Consider the following 19,546-nt stretch of genomic DNA (forward strand, 5'->3'; position numbering starts at 1 on the left):
CTATCTCACACACACACCCCACACTATCTCACACACACACACCCCCACACTATCTCACACACACGCACACCCCACACACTATCTCACACACATACACACCCCACACTATCTCACACACACACACACCCCACACACTATCTCACACACACCCCACACTATCTCACACACACACCCCACACTATCTCTCTCTCTCACACACACACACACCCCACACTATCTCACACACACACACCCCCCACACTATCTCACACACACACACACCCCACACTATCTCACACACACACCCCACACTATCTCTCTCTCTCACACACACACACACCCCACACTATCTCACACACACACACCCCCCACACTATCTCACACACACACACACCCCACACTATCTCACACACACACACGCACCCCACACTATCTCACACACACACCCCACACTATCTCTCTCTCTCTCACACACACACACACTGAGAGAACATCTCTTTACACTCTATGCTGGCACCATGCATAAGAAAGAGACAGAACCTTCATTCACTGGCAGACCCTGCTGCCAGTCCCACCATCGCTTCCTGCAGCCAGACCAAGTGGCTCCCCAGCAGGGAAATCTGAGGCTTGGGGAGTGAGAACCTACGCTTTTCTGGCAGTGCTGTTCTTACCAGCAAAGGGCTAAAAAGCTGAGGCATGGGTTTCATTCTTCAGGGGAGAGGGTGCAGGCCTGCCTTATTCTGCAGATCTTCAGAAATGGCACAGGAGCAAAAGATTCAAGTATTTGGGTCTCACATAGGAAGGGCTTTTAAGGGAGAAGGATGGGTGGGGATAATCCAGACTGTGGAGGGGGGTGTCTTAGGTGACAATGACTGGCAATATTGACCCTAAGAGGCCATTCCATTATGGCAGTGGGGTCTTAAAACTACCATGTATTATCTTTCTAGAGCCCACTGGGAATTATTGCATATTTGCTTTACAAAAAGCTGTAGAAAGCTAAGATATGTTTCCCCTATCTTTTTGGCTAGAATTGTAAAATAGTGTGGTTACCCCAGTAAGAAATGAAGATTGGCAGTTATCACATGACTACTGGGTTTGCTGGGCTGGGGCTTTCCAGGTCAAGGGTTCCTCTGGGGTGTGTGTGTGTGTGTGTGTGTGTGTGTGTGTGTGTGTGTGTGTATGCGTGCTCACGTGTGTGTCTGGGGGAAGCACTATGGATAGTGAGTAAAGGATTTGGGGGGCTTCAGAGGTGGTACTGGGGACCTCCAGGCTAGGGAGCCAAGAGAGTTGCTATTTCTAAAATAGACCACTCTTGGGTGCTTCAGGCCAACTTTCTGCTGAAACCCATGTCCTGGGCTCCCCTGGGAGTGTGTTAGACATGCAGCTTCTGGGGACTGTCCTTCCACAGGACTCTCTGATTTGTCCATACAGTAAACTTGGCAACATGTTCTTCTAAGCTGGACCCCGGAGCTCTGAAGTGAGGCGTGGTTAGCAATTTAGGGAGGGAGGTGGGGAGGAGCACTAAAGACCAAGCTTGGGGCAAGCCGGCAAGGCCTGAAGCTGCCTCGGCTGGGACCCTTCCCACCTGCCACAGCGTGCTGTGGCCTCCCATGCCCTTCCTTGCTGCAGACATCTGGTGCCTTCTCTGCTCTATCATTTCCAAGACAGATAAGCCGGAGCTGAGCTGTTCCCAACACCAGGAGCTGGGCTGCTTGGAGAAGCAGGGCTTTGTTGGGAAGCCGAGGCAGAACCGAGGGCCTCGCGGACCTTCTCCCCACTCCTGTTAGGGAAGCCTTCTCAGTGAGTCCGATGAGGGAGCGCGGGCACCTCGGAACGTCTTTCCTGGCAGTGGTTGGAAGGCTAAATGCTCAGAAGGAAAAGTCCACAGACTTCTCTGTGGAGTAGGAGGGTCCCCAGCTTCCCAGGGATGGTCTGCCTTGCTGGCATCACTGTGGGCCAGGGCCCTCAGGGCTGGAGGAGGGCTGGGCCAGAGTGAGTGGCAGGAGCTGAGTGGAGGGGACTCTACAGTGCTCTCTCTTCGCTGGTCAGTGTGGTGGTGATTCTGCGCAGGTTTTCCCGGACTTTGATGAACTCAGGGGCGTGGTCCTGTTCTCTCTGAGGTGGGTTTTCCAGCTGGAGGAGAGAAACGCAAGGGGTGAATTTGGCAGGGCCGGTTGTCAGGGGCGGCGAGTTGGGCTTCCTACTCTCAAAAGCCGTGGTGTTGGGCCAAGAGCCCTGTCAATGGGGGAGCAGAAGTATTGTGAGGTTGGGCTTTACAAATCATCCCAAAGTGGGGGTGTGTCCCAGGAGAGTAGACACTGGAAAGAGTCATCAAGATTAACACGAAAAGAAAAAAGAAAAAAACAAAAAACAAAACTACTCTCACTTCAGGAAACATCAAAACAGTCTGCAGGAGGAAATCCTACCATCTTGGAATACGGGGGAGGGGGTGATGTGCAAATGGCCTCTCCAGGGTCACGCGGCTTGCAGCCTGGGGTTTTGAGCCTGGACCTGTTCCAGCTCTCCAGTTTACATCCGTTCTCGAGAATGCTTTCCTCTTCCGTAAAAGGACTTCATCTTGCCAGGTGTGGTGGCACACACCTTTCATCCCAGCACTTGGGGAGACAAAGTCAGGCAGATCTCTGTGGGTTGGAGGCCAACCCTGGTCTACAAAGTGAGTCCAGGACAGTCAAGACTACACAGAGAAACCTTGTCTCGAAAAACCAAAAACCAACCAACCAACCAACAACAACAACAAAAAACCAAAACAAACAAACAAAAAACAAAACAACAAAAAACAACAACAACAAAAACAAAACAAAAAAACCAAAACCAAACCTCATCTCTGCCACTGTCCATGTCTGTAGCCCGTCCTCTCAGGACACAAGAACTGGCAAGCTCAGTGAGTACCCACTTGGGGGCAGTAAGAGACAGGCTCTCCTTGAGAAGCCTGGTTCAAATAATTTCTTCCTCTGGCTCCAGACCACCCCCTCCTACCCCCTAATCTAAAACGGAAATGCCACCCGCTCTCAGGGTAGTGATGACCAGCGGGATACAGGCCTTATAGGAAAGCAGAGAATCAGAGAAGAGAAGGCACTGGGTTGAGTCACGCGGCCCGCCATGCTGCCGCATGCTGGCCCCATGCCCCTGGGGTCCTGGAGGAGGCTCAGGCTGGTGCTGAGTGCCTCCTACTCACCTGGTTCAGTCTCTGCTGGCGTCTCAGCAGCTCCTGCTTGAAGGGACACTGTAGCCGCTTGGCTTCCAGTTCCTCCTCTTTCTTTTTGATTAACTGATTCCGGCGACGGTGCTCCAGGACCCCGCTGGAGCTCAGGCTTGCTGTCCACACCCAGGCCCCTGGGGGTGAGGAGAGCTGTCAGGAGACTTTCTCACCTTCGACAATGCTTGGGCAACACTGGAAACTACAGTCGCATGCTACAGAGAAAGGCGAAGAACCGCTGCCTCCCGCCACAGCAAGGCAGCTGCAGCTACAGCAGGAGAGAGTTTCAGCCCTGTCGGCAGAGACCGGGCACTGTGTGGTTGTTCGATTTTTTTTTTTCCGAGACAGGGTTTCTCTGTGTAGCCTTGGCTGTCCTGGACTCTCTTTGTAGACCAGGCTGGCCGCGAACTCACAGGGATCCACCTGCCTCTGCCTCCCAAGTACTGGGATTAAAGTCGTGAGCCACCACGCCCAACTTCCCATTCCCCCCCCCCCCTTTTTCTTTGAAGTCTAGGGGACAAGAAACAATGCCCGGTTTTTATGTTTCCTTGATTATCAGTCACGTGCAACAGCCTTTAAAATAATTCTAGCATTCGCACTTCTTTTGAGAATTAATCCTGCTTATTTTGTGTGCCATATCTTTGTAGACTAAGTTACATTAATATATTAATATTTTGTACTGTATATGTAGTTTTCAATATAATTTATTTATATTTGAAAATATTAAAGTTTGCTTGAAGCTGATTTTCGTTGTGGTGGTATTTTTGATACTCAAATGAATAAATATTACAAAAACAACTGAGAACATGATAATATTATAATATTAAGTGGAGACAAACCCACAAACAGCTTAGTGTGTAAGTGGTACTTATCTGCCGTCTTAGAATGGAAATCACAATCTGCAACAATACAACAACCAGCCAGCAGAGGGCGCCATGAAGGTACTACCAGCTTTGGTCTGGGTCCCGTGATCAGGATCCTTGTTCTCTCCTACGCTTGACACTGTGTTTGCCCATTGCAGCTGTGCCGTCCCCCTGGTGTCCTCCTTGGCTCTTCTGTTTTACTGCCATCCTCGGGATATGGCTGAGAAAGCCATTTCTACCTGGTACTTTCTCTGCAGCATGTGTGCTCTCTAGTTCTCTCTGCCAACACAAACCATCTCCCACCAGGGCTGACTCCCACCCCTGCCTTAGACTTTCCAGGTATCATTTCTTCCATGAAGTCATTTAGGCAGCGTGCCCCTCCTCTCCCCCCACACCCCCACTCCCGGCCCAGGACCTCTCTGGGGCCCCACACTCATTTAAAGTATCTACCAAGGCACATACTATTCTGCCTGGTATTAATTCACTGCCCTTGGGGAGAGCAGGAACAGGGCCTCTCTTTCTGTGTCCTAGGTGTGGGCATGGGTGGCCTGCACACGTTAGGTGTTTAGCAAATGTATGTGGCGTCCAAGCATGCAGAACGTGGCTGGGAGAGAGGATGGGGGTTTTTCGGGTTCACAGTACAGTTTCTCCTGTGGGTGTTCCAGGCAATGGCCAGACCAGCCCGCCCCCCTACTTCTGCCTACAGAGTGCTTCTCTAAGCCCAGCAAGCCTGTGCAGGATATTGCTGGGCCCGGCAGCTGGGCGCCACCCTACCTTCTGTGGTTCATAAGCAGCTCCCGGTGCAGCTCCTGGTGGCTTCGGGAGGCCTTCACAGGGTTCAGCAGCTTCTTGGGTTTGATGAGCTCTGCGTTCCGTTCTCTATACTCTGGCCGGGCCATGAGTCCCCCAATGTCCGCCCGTTCCCTCTGGATCTCCGAGTACATTGAGGCTATGGTGACCGACAGTGATGTTACTTCAAGGACTACCAGAGTCCTTCCTACCCACCCCTTGGGGCACAGCGTCTCGGGGGCACTCTCACACACACTTTGGCTTCTGAGCAACTCGGGTAGACTACCTGACCACCCGAGTCTTGCTTTCCGCCCCTCTGTTGTGGGAAGCAGCCATTCTATCTAGGCCCACAAGCTTCTTGTGAGGATTGGAGATGGTATTCTTCAAGTATGTGAAGCACAGAAGTAAAATGACCCCAAGGTCAAAATATGGGCTGTCAGGGGACCTGGGGAGGCGCTCACACAGGAAACCATTTGCAACGTAAGCGCAAGGATCTGAGTTCGATTCCCAGCACCCAGGGAAAAAAGCTCAGCATGATGATGCTGTGTGCTTGGACTCCAGCACTGTGAGGTAGAGACGGAGAATTCCTGGAGCGCACTGGCCTGCCTCTCTATCCTAATCTGCAAACTCGACATCCCAGTGAGGGATCCTGCCTCAAGATACGAGGCAGACAGTTCTAGAGGAATGGCATCCAAGGACAATTTATGGCCTTCACGTGTATGTGCGCATGCACACCAGCACACACACACACACACACACACACACACACACACACACACACACACACACATGCATATATATGGGCAGTCACTGGATGTGCTGGGTAGTTTTATGTCAACCTGACATAAGCTAGAGCCATCTGAGAGGGGAGAACCTCCATTGAGAAGCTGCCTTCATAAGAGGGTTGTAGGCAAGTCTGTAGGGCGTTTTCTTTTTCTTTCATACAATATATTCTGATCACAGTCCCCGCCCCCATCTTCGGCCCACCTCTCCATCCATCAAGCTCCACACCTTCTTTCTCTATCTCTCTAAAACACAAATGGGCATGTTAAAAAACAACCAAACAAAAAACCCAACCAAATCAGAATAAAAACAATAAAAACAGACTTATTTTACTTATATTTTTCTTTTCTTTTCTTTCTTTCTTCTTTTTTTTTTTTTTTTCTGTTTTTTTGGGTAGCCTTGACTGTCCTGGACTTGCTTTGTAGACCAGGCTGGCCTTGAACTCACAGCTATCACCTGCCTCTCCCTCCCAAGTGCTGGGATTAAAGGCGTGCGCCATCACCGCCAGCTACTTTTATTATAAAGAAATAAAAAGAAAAAGCACAAGGAACACACTCACTCACAGTCATGCACACACAAAACAAATCTCATAAAAACACAAAAGCAGAAACATATATATATATATATATATATATATATATATATATATACACACACATACATATATATATGTAAAAGAGCAGTAAGATTTAAAGAAATGTATAAACAAAGCAATCAATATGAGACAAAAGGCCTACAGAAATACTGATTTCACTGTGTTTAGTTTTCTGTTGGCCTTCCTTAGCTGGCCATTGCCCCCTCCCCACCCCTGCCCCCTGTAAGTTTAGTTCATATTCTCAGTGAGACTCCACTGGGGAATACTAATTTTTCTTTTGCAAGCAGTTCACAGTTGGAGATGGCCTTTGGTTAGGGATGAGAGCTTGTATCCACTTCCCCTTTTTAGCACAGGGACCCCGTCTAGCTTGGACCTGTCAATGCCCTGTGATGCTGGCTTCTGCATCTATTGAATTAGCAGGCTCAGAAGCATTTCGGAAATGAGAGTTTTAATAATTCCCTTTTTCTGTATCTTTCTCAGAAGACGGTTTATTTTCAAGCTAGGCCCTAATATTTAGGTTCTTATGAAAATGATAGTGGTGCACCCTAATTATTTATTTGCTTTTGAGATGGGATCCCATGTAGCCCAGGCTGGCCTCAACATTGCTCTCTAACCAAGAATGACCTTGAACATGTTATTCACTGGTAGAGACCTGTGCCACGTGCCTGGTTTTAAGCAGTGCTTGGACTCAAACCCTACACATCTTAGACAAGCACTCTACTAACTGAGTTACATCCTCAGACCTCTAGTAAGTGGCAACTTTAGAAAGTTACCCTCTCCCTCTGTGCCTGCCAAGGTCACATCTTCCGGCACCCAATGTATCTGAATGCCTTGTTACAAATGGGATTTTCATGACCCCTGTTTGGTATCTACTCTATTACTGAGTTCTATAATTTTTTTTTTTTTTTTGAGATAGGGTTTCTCTGTGTAGTCTTGGATGTCCTGGATTTGCTTTGTAGACCAGGCTGGCCTCGAACTCACAGAGATCCACCTGCCTCTCCCTCCCTGAGTGCCGGGATTACAGGTGTGCACCACCACACCTGGCTTGAGTTCGCTAACCGTTAAACTAATCCTCTGTAGTACCTTCCATTCCCTCAACTCCCATCCTGCCCAGGCTGCCATCCCACCACAGTTCAATATCTTCCTTTACTACCTGGCTAATTGCTCTGCCTTCACTCTCCTTGTGCCTCAAGCCTCCCAGCACAGAGTGTTTCTCATCAGCCACACTATCTTTAGAAGAACTAACTGCATATCGCCAAGATGGTAAGACAGTAACAGAAATAAGTTACATAACTTTTGGAAAGTTATATAAAAATAATATTTTAAATATAATATGATAATTAGTTAATGCTGATATTTAAAAAAAGACATACCTATATACCCAGCAAAACGATAAGAGAGAGATTCTGCATGGCTAGAATAGGCACATAGAATTAAGACCATTGAGGACATGTATAGTAATGTGCGCCATGCATTTTGCAGATGCTTGCATTCCTGTCATTTGCTAGGTATTGTGGTAGCACTAGGCCCACAGAGGGGGGACTGAGCAAGTGAGGGCCCTGCTCTAAATATTACAAAGGGGCTCAGACAGAACTGTATAAAGGGCTGTGTTCAGCCAGGTGCTGGGGAGGGCCTCTCTGAGGCGTGGGGCTCAATATCTGAGCACCGAGAGTGGAGGGAGGCTGCTCCAGGCCTGGGGAACAGCTGTCTGGCTCCCGCACCTTGAACAAGCTGGGTCTGTTCTGGGAACACAAAGGCACAGTGTGCCCAGAGTGGCAGGATCTGGTGGTAGAGTGCACAGTTGGCTTCAGGTCCAGGAAAAGGCGAGGCAGATCGGATTTCTAAAAGGTCATGCTGACTGCCACGTAGGGGAAATGGTCAGCAGGCGTTAGGAATTTCTATTTTCTTCACTCCCAGTGCACTGCTACTGTTTGCCTCTTAGTCTCCCATGACATTCCTCTGATTGGCGATTGGCGTGCCTAAGCACCTTCCCCCCCAAGCCACCCCCTCAGGTTTCCAGGGTCACTCTGGGAAGACAAGCCTTGTCTGGTTTAGCCTTCTGTTGTCACTACCTTGAAGGGCTGCATACATGTGGAAAGGAGCCTTTCATTTTGTCTTGGGCCCTGCATATAGGGTCACCTAGCACACCAGGTCCATCAGTGGCCAGCCCTTGGCTGGAGGATCTCTCTGAGCCCTCCACTTTTAAAATTAAATCTGCGGTGCGGGATCTCTGAGGTCTCTGGGAGCTGCAGGCGGGGAGGTGGGGGGGGCGGAAGCCACTGCCTTCACCTCTCTGAGTGCTGAACTCCAGTAGAGCGCTCTCTCTCTCTCTCTCTCTCTCTCTCTCTCTCTCTCTCTCTCTCTCTGTGTGTGTGTGTGTGTGTGTGTGTATGTGTGTGTGTGTGCAGAATGCAGAGGAAAAGGCTCATGGGAATCCTCATGGTTGAGAACTGCAAAGTGTACCTTCTGGGTTTTTAATTTGATAGATGAGGCTTGTGTGTGGAAGAACCTTGTATAGGTCCTGTCACGAAAGATACTTCAACAGAGGATTTGGTGCTGTGCGGCCACACCCTATCTCACTGCAGGTGGCAGCCCTGCTTGCCACAGGAGCCCTCTACTCTTGGCATTTGAGAAGGCAACACTTCAAAGCAGAAGAAAATCTGGATTATCCTGGAGGCCAGGTGGGGCTTCTGAGGTAGAAATCTGGGGTCACAGCCAGGCGTGGTGGCTCACACCTTTAATCCCAGCACTCGGGAGGCAGAGGCAGGTGCATCGCTGTGAGTTCGAGGCCAGCCTAGTCTACAAAGCAAGTCCAGGACAGCAAGGCTACACAGAGAGACCCTATCTCGAAACCCCCCCCCAAAGAAAGAAATCTGGGGTCACTCCCAAAGCTGTTGGGGTTCTGAGCAATCTAACACCATTTGGGATGTGGCCACAATGAGACAACAAACTGGGCATCAGAAAAGCCAGCTCTGAAAAAAGAAACAAGCTGGCAGGGGAGAGGAAGGGCGGGTGAAGGAGAGCTTATGTGGCTTATACCCTTAAAGGAGGCATAGACATATCTGCCATTCACATCTGCATTTGAATTTGAGCTCTGCCCCCACATCACTGAAGTAGAGGAAGCTCTTGACAAATAGCTAGCTCTGAGTTGATGGTTTTGTGCTGGTTCCTAGGGCTGTCACAGACAGCAGTGCAGCTTGGGAGTTGCACTCTCAGGCCTCACCTCCCATGGATTAAACCAAGAATAGTGGCCTAGAATTGGAGTGCGGTTACTCATTAGCTGCTATTGCTGTTAAATACTTCCCGATCCTACTCTCTTATTTTCCTTAAAAGGGACACATTAGTTACTCTCTAGATCTTAACCTTGGCTGTATGTCTGGGTCCTCAAGGGCCATGGAGTCCCACCTTAAGAATTCCCATTCAAGCCGGACGTGGTGGCACATGCCTTTAATCTTTTGGGAGACAGAGGTATGTGGATCTCTGGGAGATCCAGACCAGGCTAGCCTGGTCTACAAAGTGAGGCCAGGACTACAAAAGAAACCTTGTCTCCAAAACCAAAACCAACCAACCAACCAAACAAACAAGAGTTCCCATTCAATTGGCTTAGGGGTACAGCTTAGTCTTGGGGAGGTTTGAAAACTCCTGATTCAGTAGTCAGCTGTCTTTGTAAACCAGAAAGGAGGAGAGAAAGGAGGGAGGGAAGGAGGGAAGGACTCAAGGAGGGAAGCACTCAAGCCCCTTTGCTCTGCTGCCTGAGTGACTCCATCTGACTGTGGTTGGCCGGTCACCTCAAGCAGGTCTGGTTGAGGGCACACTTCTTAGGTTGTTGACCCAGGCATCTTCCTCTGGAGAACCATGGTGTTTGAAGACTGAGGAGCTCCTGCTGGGCCAGAAGCTGTCAGCTAAATGAGTGACCTGCTTGCCTCTAAGAGGGCGGGAATGTGGGAGGGTAGGGGCATAGGAGTACAGGAGAGAGACTGGGGACTTTTCTTCTCCCCACGTTCTGCTGGTGATCTGAAAGTTCCCACAGCTCCTTCCTAAAGATTGAGTCAGGTTCTGCGTGTGCATAGCCTGGTTGGAGCAGTAGCTTTGACACTAATCCCTGGTCCCTCCCTGGGCGAGGAAGTTGGAGATAGAGGTGGCTGATAGTCGTGCAGCAGGGCCATGTTCACACTGAAAACAGCTGTGAAACCCAGGCTGCTGCCCAAGGTTCCCCACTCCCCGCACCTTTTGGGCAAGGTTTTATATATGCCAGGTTGGCCTTGAACTTGCTACATAGCCAAGGATGACCTTGAACTCTTGATTGCCCTACTTCCACCTCCCCAGTGGGGCCACCACGCCCCACTTATGAGGTGTTGGCTATCAATCTCAGGCCTTTGTGGACGCTAGGTAGGCTCTTGACCAGCTGTGCCACGCCCCTATCTTTGCCTGTAGTCTTTATGCCCCTTTGGACTGTGTTCCCTCTATCTTCAATATTCTTGTTGTGCTTTGATGCATCAGTTACAACACATGGCACTGTCCAGTCAATTGCTCAGTGGTTAAAGCAAAGAGGACACGTGTAACACCACATGTGACCTCAGGCAAACAGTTCGCGCTCTCTGAGCCTCCGACCAGTAGAGGTCACGGCAACCTCTACCGTCATGCCGTTGGAGTGTGAAACGATGTTGTGTGCACAATGTGAGTAAGGCCCGCCCAGGGCGAACTGTAAGCCTCCTGTCCTGCACATCCTGGGGTAAGCATGCGACCTGGACCGAATCTCATGATGGTCTCAGAGGCAACTCGTTTTATAGTTGGGGGGACTCAGGGCCCATTAAGCCAAGACGCATGTTGACGAGTTAGCAAAGCGAGGATCTTTGGACATCAACCCTAGTGCGCTTTCTGCAACAACACTGTCTCCCCAGAATCACATGCTTTTGAATCAGAAAGGACCCATTTACACTCCTTTGCTCTCTCTGTATTCTCAAGAAACCCTATGGAAGAGGCAGCTGCTTCTCTTTGGTAGCTGAGAGCATGAAGGCAAGAGAACCAAGCCCGTGAGACATGCAAACACTGTCCTGCTGCTTGAAGCTAGCCTTCCCTGTCAGGCTCAGGGGGGGGGGGCAAACTTCATCCCCCCCCCCCCTTACTCCAAGCCTTTCTGGTTCAGCATCAGCAGGAGGCTTTGAGAAGCTCTGCCAAGGGAAGGAGGAACAGTCAGAGAAGTGACAAGCTGGCTACCACACGTCCTGCTTGCCCTTTCCTCTCTGCGGGTGGCATGCATTTTGTGGCTCTCTGGCAAGTAACCTAAGGACATATTTGGCAACACCTCCAGGTCTCCCTGCAGCCTCAGGCCAACCTTCTTCTGGAACCTGCCTGTCTGTTTGGGCGGGAGGACTCCAAACTGCTCCCGACAGCATCCTCAACTCCAAAGTTCCCCTGGAACTTCAGGCAGTGAGAAGGGTTGGGTTTGAAAAGCAAGACACACAGGGTCCTTAGTAAGGTTGGGGATTGTGCCATGCTGTTGAGCAGGAACCAGCATGATCAGACTTCCTGTACTGCTGCCCATGTGATCTGATACCAGCTGTCCCACCTGGCAGCTGGCTCAGGGAAAAATCATAGCAGGGGTTAACCACACTTTGAGCTAAGAAAGCCATCAGGATCCAAGCTGCCCAGAAACCTATGTGAGGGCACTGTCTCAAGTTTAGATAGCATCTCACTTATAGCAGCTTCATAGTGACATGCAATTCCCTCCTTAGTGCCTGATTTTTCTAGTCCTCCCAGACTGGCTTTGTTCCACATGATGGTAGGGCAAAGTCCACCAGCAGTGTGGGGATTGCCCATAGCCTGCACCCACAGTACAGGCTGAGCCCTGTGCTATGCACCTAGGCCTGGGTCCGTTAGAACGGTCAATAAACTGAGAAGGTGGGCAATCCCTTGTTCTTAGGAACAAGTCACCAAGCCTCAGAGAGGTCATCTGGTTTCTCCAGACGCAGTGTATAAAAGAGCCGGAATCTGAGCTGAGCTCTGGTACCCAAACCCAGCTTCTGTGGTCTTCTCATTACATATAGAAGCTGGACCGTCTGTTCATTTTCTTTATCTGTTGATATTAAGTGAACCCTCCGTGCTGACCCTATACACCCCTACTGTGAAATACTGAGTCTAAGAGAGGCTCTAGCAGACATTAAATTCCTGTCAGTATTTAGAAGCAAAGATCAGCCAGGCTGCAAAGTTGTAACTGAAAGTCTACTGAGTCCCTGATCTCCCATGCCCACCTCTTATCCCTGCATCATCTCTCCCCAGGGAGGTTGGGTCCAGGAACCTAAATTTGAAGGGTTCAGTGGCTGGGACAGCTTGCGCTGGCACTCCCAGGTTTCTCTCCTCCCCTCCACCTTCTCTCAGAAAGCATCCAACCTGACAGCTTGTGAAACAGAATAATAGACCAGGGTCTTACTTCTCCACAGGTCCTGGGCTGCAAGCTCCTCCTTTGCGGTGTCTGGGCTGCCAGCTCCTCTGCGGGTCTCAGACTTAGGGAGTGCTAAGCATGTCCCAGATGGCAGAGGCAGCCGCCCCCAAAGGGCGGGCTCTAAACCCCCAAGATGGGAGGCGGTTTTGTATTCCTGTTTATTCTGATATCAATTAAAAGGAACTGTTGCTATAGAAACGGTTATTCCACTTGGTGAGTGGCCATGTCCAGGACTCAGAACACCATGTCCAAGCCACCCTGACTGAGAGGCACAAATAAATACCTGTTTTGTCAGATTGATGAGGAATAAGAGCCATGCCAAGCTTTGTTCAGAGAAAGGCGGCTCCTGGCTTCTGTGGAGGAATTTCCCTTGTTTGTATGGGAGGGGATTCCAGCACTTTCCCACAGGAGGGGGAAAGCATGCCTCCTGCTGCAGTGAGGAATTCTCTAGACATTGGCTCTTGGGGTGCTTTCAGGAAAAGAATTCCCGCCCCCACCCCAGTCAGTTCTTGCTCATCCTCCAGGCACAGGTGTAAGTAACAAGGTGACATGAAGTTGTCATCCACAAATGTCCTGGCCTACACAGGACACATCTGCTAGTGATTGAAAAATCCATGCGGTTCAGAACAGTGGTGGCTCTCACCTTTAATCCCAGCACTTGGGAGGCAGAGGCAGGTGGATCTTGGTGAGTTTGAGGCCAGCCTGGTCTACAGAGTGAGTTCCAGGATAGCCAGGGCTACACTAAGAAACTCTGTCTCAAAAAACAAAAAACAAAAACAAACAAACAAACAAACACTCCGAACCCTCAAACAACTTCATGCAATTAACTTCATACCTGGAACAGCATAGGAGAACCAGGGGGATGCAGCCCAAGAAAGGGGCAGTGGATGGAGTCTGTACCCAGCCTGCTCTGATGCCAGCCCTTTCTGTACTTTGGCTTTTCTGTCTGTCAGGTGAGGTAACAGTGTGGCTGTGTGATAACTTCAGTGAGATGGGTGTTCACTAACACACCCTGCAGAGAGAACTGTAATGTGCTAAGGGCAGGGCCCCAACATGCACGCTTGTGCCTGGCTATGATAAGAATGTGTGCAAAGAAAAGCTGAGGTTGTGGGCTGAACCCCAAAGCCAGTCTAGGTGCTTGAAGATTAAAAACTTCTCTGCACCTCTGGAGTATTCTCCTCCTCCAGGAGTATTCTGGAGCTTGGTGCTATCCTCTGTTCCCCAGTGAGGAAAATAGCACCTGCCAGTAAAACTAGGCCTTTACTTTAGTTCACATTCTCCTGGAACTTTGGTTGGTCAGGAGCTATGAGGTTTAGGACACACATCACAGGTAAGCAGACGCATCGCACATGCAGTTTTAGGGTCATTTCGGCCATTTTGCTAGTTTAGTCAACATCTAATCTAATAAGTGTATATTGTATTCCTGACATAGCATATTGACGGGAAGGAGAGAGGTGGTATCTCTGTCTTCAGGGAATCCACATTCAGAGAGAGAGAGAGAGAGAGAGAGAGAGAGAGAGAGAGAGAGAGAGAGAGAGAGAGCAGATAAGGATACACACAAGAAAATGTCAACCAGTGATGCATGGCTGAGTGAGGGAAGGCCAATGACAGGAGATTTAGGAGGGGTGGCATGGCAGAGGCTGACTCACAAGTTCATCATTGCTTATGTGGGACAGATTTTCCAGAGCGAGGACAGCTAGCAAGACTCTAGAGTGGGATGAGCTAGGACTGGTGGAAGAAGGCCCATAGAGCTGCAGAGAGAGGGTGGACAATGTGGGATGGTATTCCAAGTGGACCACCCTGAAGCCACAGAAACTTCGATTCCCCCATTCTCAGGCGTGGGACGCTGTTCCAGAAACAATGTGTAGTCCTGTAGGTTCATTGCTCCTAAGTTGTGCCTTTCTGGAAATTCCTGGAATGGTAGCCTCCCCCAGCTTCTCACCCTGGTGGTTGCATTTTACTTAACTCTCCTAGCTGAATAGGACGACAAAAATCTTGTCAAGAGGTGGGGGGTGGGGGTGTAGCTCAGCCATAGAATGCTTGCCTAGCATGTGGGAAGCCTTCGAGTCTCTCTCCAGCTCTGCATAAAACGGAGTGTGGTGGTTTACACCTGTAGCCCCAGAAGATCAGCAGTTTAAAAGCATCCTCAGGACCATAGCCAGTTCAAGGCCAGCCTGGGCCGCAAGATATCTCATTTTATAAAGCAAAAACAGACTTGTGAGACCAGTGTTGCCACCCTGCTCCCATCTTCGTCTTATTCTACAGCGCAGGGGTTGCGTGTGTTTTAGGGGTTTCAGGTAGCCCATCAGCCCTGACCTTGGTGCCTTCTGACAGCTGAGGCTCTGAAAGCCCCAAGGAGGGACTCTGCTTCTGCTCATGTCTGGAAAGGACTAAAGCCACAGCCCAGTTCATTCCAGAGGCGTGGCTCTTTGAGCCCCATACCAGCCATGGCACCATTCCCTCTGTCCACTCCCTTTCTTAGGAAGTCCTGGTAGCAGGCTCAGGATGATGGCTTAGTCTCCAGATGTGTTATTGAGAAGTAACTAGTCATGATGGCTTTACCTTCATCGGGAGATCAATGCACAGATGGGGGTCACAGTTGAAGGGGCTATCAGAAGGTGGGGCCTAGTTAGAGGAAGGAAGTATGTCTTTGGGAGGGGGTGTCTTTGGGTCCATTTTATCCCTGGCCCCCACCCTTGGACACCGTGAAGTAAGTAGCATACTTCCACCATGTTTCTGTCTTGTCATGGTCTTAGAAGCAATGGAAGCTGCTGACTGCAGACTGCAATAAGTGAGACCATGAACTAGGTAAAAAATCTTCCTTCTTTTACGTTCATTTTCTTGGGTGTTTTGTCATTGTATTTAAAACAGTGCTCAAGATATACCCCTGCCTGACCTGAAGACACCCAAGGCGTGGACACCAAGAGCTTGCTGTGACCCTGATGCTTCCTGTCATGTGTGAGTGCTCATGACACTGCACAGGAAATGGGCAACCAGAGACCACACTGTGGATGAGAGACTGCAGTACCTAGTGATGGGGTACAGTCACCCAGCGTGTCAACCTGTAAAGGGTCCTCCCTCCATTGTAGAGGGAATCACAATCCCCTTCCTTTTTTTTTTTTTTTTTTTAAACTATACACATAGAGAACCCATTTCTACACAAACATCTGTCAGCAGAGGTCAGTTCTATGGGGATTCATCTTAACTGGCATCGCTAGGTATCACTGGAGTATGAAAAACGGAAGGATGAAAACACGCTCGTAGATTACTGTATCCAAAATTTTGATGGGGGCCTAGACAGGGAAGTGTGTGTGTGTGTTGTGTGTGTGTGTGTGTGTGTGTGTGTGTGTGTTTGTGTGTGTGTGTGTTTCCGAGGCTCAAACACAGGACTGCGTGCATGCTAGCTAAGTGATCTACCACCGAGGCCCTTCCCTGGCCCAGGAATATGGATTTAACATACTCCCCCAGGAATCCTTTGTATTACATTTTGATACTGTTTGATACAATAAAATTATAAGCCCTTGTACCTTTGTGACTATTCTGCAGTGTTTGTGGCTTAATAATGAACAAACCCATCCGTACTTTGCTTTTGTTGCCATGGAAAAGCAGGAAGGAGGGATGCAAACGTGTGAGGAATGGCACCTCTTCCAAGCACCGCTCTTGAGAGTCGGTTTGAAATCCTGCGTGAGTCACTCCTGTTCATTTGGAATATAGAATATAGAACAGCGACAGTTGAGCAGATGCACCTGACAGGAGAATGTTCTGGAATTCTTCAGGGTCCAGAGTGGAGCTGCTGCCTCTCTGGCAGCTGCTTTCCCTCTATGAAACAAAGAACTTTAGAGATTGGTGTGCAGAGTTCTCACTCAGCCCCATAATGAGCTGGAGGCACTGAAGGAGATTGCTGGCTTCCCTGCCATGCTCACCCCTGTCTCCTGGGAGTATGAGAGGGAAGGGTGCTGAAGACCAGTTAAGCGCTGGCGCATTTTCTGCTGCAGCACTGGAAAACACTCTGCAAACAGCTTTCCTTTCATTTCAGCTTAGTTTTCTTCAGCCCAGTAGCATCAAAGGCAATTCAGAGGAGCTCACAAACATCAGAGAAGTTTCCAAGGCTACTCAAAACTTCTCCCTTGACCCTGTATTTTGGAATATTAACCTCCAAAGATACCCACAAAACAGTCCTAGGATCAAACTGACCGCCTCTCTGGCCACTTCAGACATACTGTGCTGAAAGGACCTTGAGGCAGGGGAAGAAAAGCTTGCTGGCACTAGAGCTTGCCATGAGGCCCACAGAGAGATGTAAACTGGCGAAGAGTTGCCTTTCCAAGTTTGAACGGGGAAACATTTCCCCCGGGGAAGGGATTTCAAGCGTGAACACAGGAAGTGGGGCAGAGCAGCAAGAACCAAGAGTCCCTTTTCCCAAAAGCTGGCTCTGGACTCACTGCCGTTGGCATAGCGAATTTGGTCTCTAAGTGATCTTACCCCTGTTTTAGTTTTCTTGCAGTGAGACAAACCAGGATATACTCTCAGGTTCCCTCTCTCCTTCCTCCTCCTCCTCCTCCTCTCCCTCTCTCCCTCCCTCTGCTCCCACCTCCCACTTGTATGTGATGATGGTCAGATCATATGAGCCATACAGCTTCAGAATGCCCATGGCTGCTTGCGCGGCGGTGGAGGGCAGGGGAAGTGTAGAGAGCAGCCCTCCGAGAAGAATTTGGATTCCAGATAAGCAATGGAGTCTTTTGGCATAAGCACATCATTTCACATTTGGAACTACTTGCAATAAAGTCTTCTTTGTCCTTCATATGAGGTTCAAAGTGCACCAGGCGTCAGTTTTTTTTTTATGTAGTGTTTCTTGGTAGTAATAGTGGAATGGAGGTTTTTCCGCCCCCTGGTGGCTGAGAAGGAATACAGACAGCTGGGGAAGGACCCTGTTATCCAGGCTGCAAGAAGAGCCTACGGGGAAGTCGCCTGTGCCAGGTAGACATTTGTGGAGGGACAATAGCTTTCCAGGGGTTCTATCACAGAGAGAGTTCTTCAGTCAGGGCTCTATGAGTATCTTGGTGTCAACCCAGACACCAACCTTGGATTGCAACCTTGCATTTGCATTAGGAACCTTGCTGCCAGCTTTCTGAGAATTGATACCTCAATACTGAAATTTGAAATCTGATTCCTTGGTTGGGGATTGCTGCCTCTATGTGGGTTGGGTTAGGCCCCCAGCCCCCTGAAGGTATTGTTGGTCCTGAAACCTTGGGCCAGTTTAGGGGCTTAAGGAAAGCCTTGTTCAAATGTTTGAGACCGGTTAATTAATTTTGTGGGCGGCAGGGGCGGGGCTCCTCAACACAGATTCTCTGAGCTCCAGGAGCCCTGGGGATCCTGGCTGGCGCCACCATAGCAAAAAAGCGCTGGCCCACCCGACTGCCTTAGCACTTCTGGCTTCATAGCCTGCGGGCCGGGCGACTACTAGCTGAGATCCACTCCTTGCCCAGGCAAAAGGCAGCTGGCCAGGGAGCCAAGTCCCTTGACACTTTAGAATCACTTTCCCAAGAGCGCAGGGATCCCGGTGGGTTGTAATTTTCACCTTCCCCAAACCCTGACCCAGAGGCGTTCAGTTCCAGAATAAAACATCCTAAGCCTTCATCAAAGGCATCTTTTCCTTTTTTTTTTCCTATATCGCGATGTTTTTCCAAATTATTTTTATGCTGACCATTTATTTTATTAGTAGAATAAAAGGCTTCTAAGGTGTCCCTGGTAGAAAATCCAGTGCCTATCCGTACACAGGCAAACAGAAAGACAGAGATGAACACCTGTCATCCAGCCACATCCTCAAACTTCAAACCGCCTCTGCGTGAGTTCTGAGCTGCCTGGACCACTCTGTCCCCTCATCATAGGCAACCACCTACGGACAATCAGGGCTCCCTCGTCGATGGTGGGCAAGGTTCATGGCTTTCTAACACCGCGCCCCTCCCTCCGCTGTACTTCCCGCTTTGCTGTCAGACCTACCTCCCACCCCGCTGCCTGCTGAAAGCTATTGGGTTGGGGGCGCTGCCTGACACCAGCCCGACAGGGACCTCGCGGGACCTCTGCAGGCAGACCCAAAGTGTAAGCTCGAATTTGTATTTGTGCACTCATATATGTTTCCACACCCAGAAAGAGAGCAATGGATGGAAGAGGAGAAGAAAAGGAAGGACCAAGCAAGGAGTGATGAGGAAACGTCGAAGCTTTGGGATAAGAGGAAGGAAGAAACCTGGGCGCCAAGGAGGAGGGGTGGTCTCAGTGGTGGCATGGTCCCCACTTACCCGACCTGAGCAGCATGGCCCGGTACAGCCCGGTGGCCTCCGCGGGCGCCTTGGCCCATTCGCCCAGCTTCTGCGCCATCCCTGCGCTGAGAATCCCTACGGCCCAGCCTGGACTGAGGGCCAGAGCAGCTTCTTGACCGGTGATAGTAACGCGCCCCGCTGCCCCACCCGCCGGGGATCTGGTTACCGTAGGCTTCTGAGACACTGCGGTCGGTCGTGTAGGAAGGCTGAAGGGCACAGGCAGTCTCTGTGCCGGGCCAGCGAGCAGGGCACAGCGGGCTTCCGAACACCCTTGCAGCATCCCACAGAGCGCAGCCGACCTGGCCTCCTGCCCACCTCGTCCAGTTCTTGGCCACCGGCCTCGGTCAAAGCTACAAGCAGGTACGGGATTCTGCAGCGCCGCTCCTGCGATCTGTTCCCAGCTGAGCTGATGAAGAGAAGCCTATCTGAGGTGCAAGAAGAGCCATAGTCCTCTGCTCACAGGGTTATAAGGTGAGGCTTGGCAGGTCTAAGTGTGAAGTGCTGTTTGGCACAGACACTATGCACCGGTACTTAAAAAACAAACAAACAAACAAACAAACAAAC

The 19,546-nt window shown here is 50.0% G+C and overlaps 1 protein-coding gene across 1 annotated transcript; it reads right to left on the bottom strand.

Annotated features, from left to right (window-relative positions):
* Nucleotides 1-1,913: 1,913 nt before the first annotated feature.
* Nucleotides 1,914-19,167, bottom strand: Fam107a (family with sequence similarity 107 member A). The gene is given in 5 exon segments (XM_051139648.1): nt 1,914-2,112; nt 3,176-3,295; nt 3,297-3,333; nt 4,834-5,008; nt 18,962-19,167. Coding segments are annotated over 5 exon segments (522 nt in total). The 5' UTR covers nt 19,041-19,167; the 3' UTR covers nt 1,914-2,001.
* Nucleotides 19,168-19,546: the final 379 nt, after the last annotated feature.

This window comes from Acomys russatus, chromosome 3 (assembly GCF_903995435.1).
Source record: "Acomys russatus chromosome 3, mAcoRus1.1, whole genome shotgun sequence".
NCBI classification, from domain to species: domain Eukaryota; kingdom Metazoa; phylum Chordata; class Mammalia; order Rodentia; family Muridae; genus Acomys; species Acomys russatus.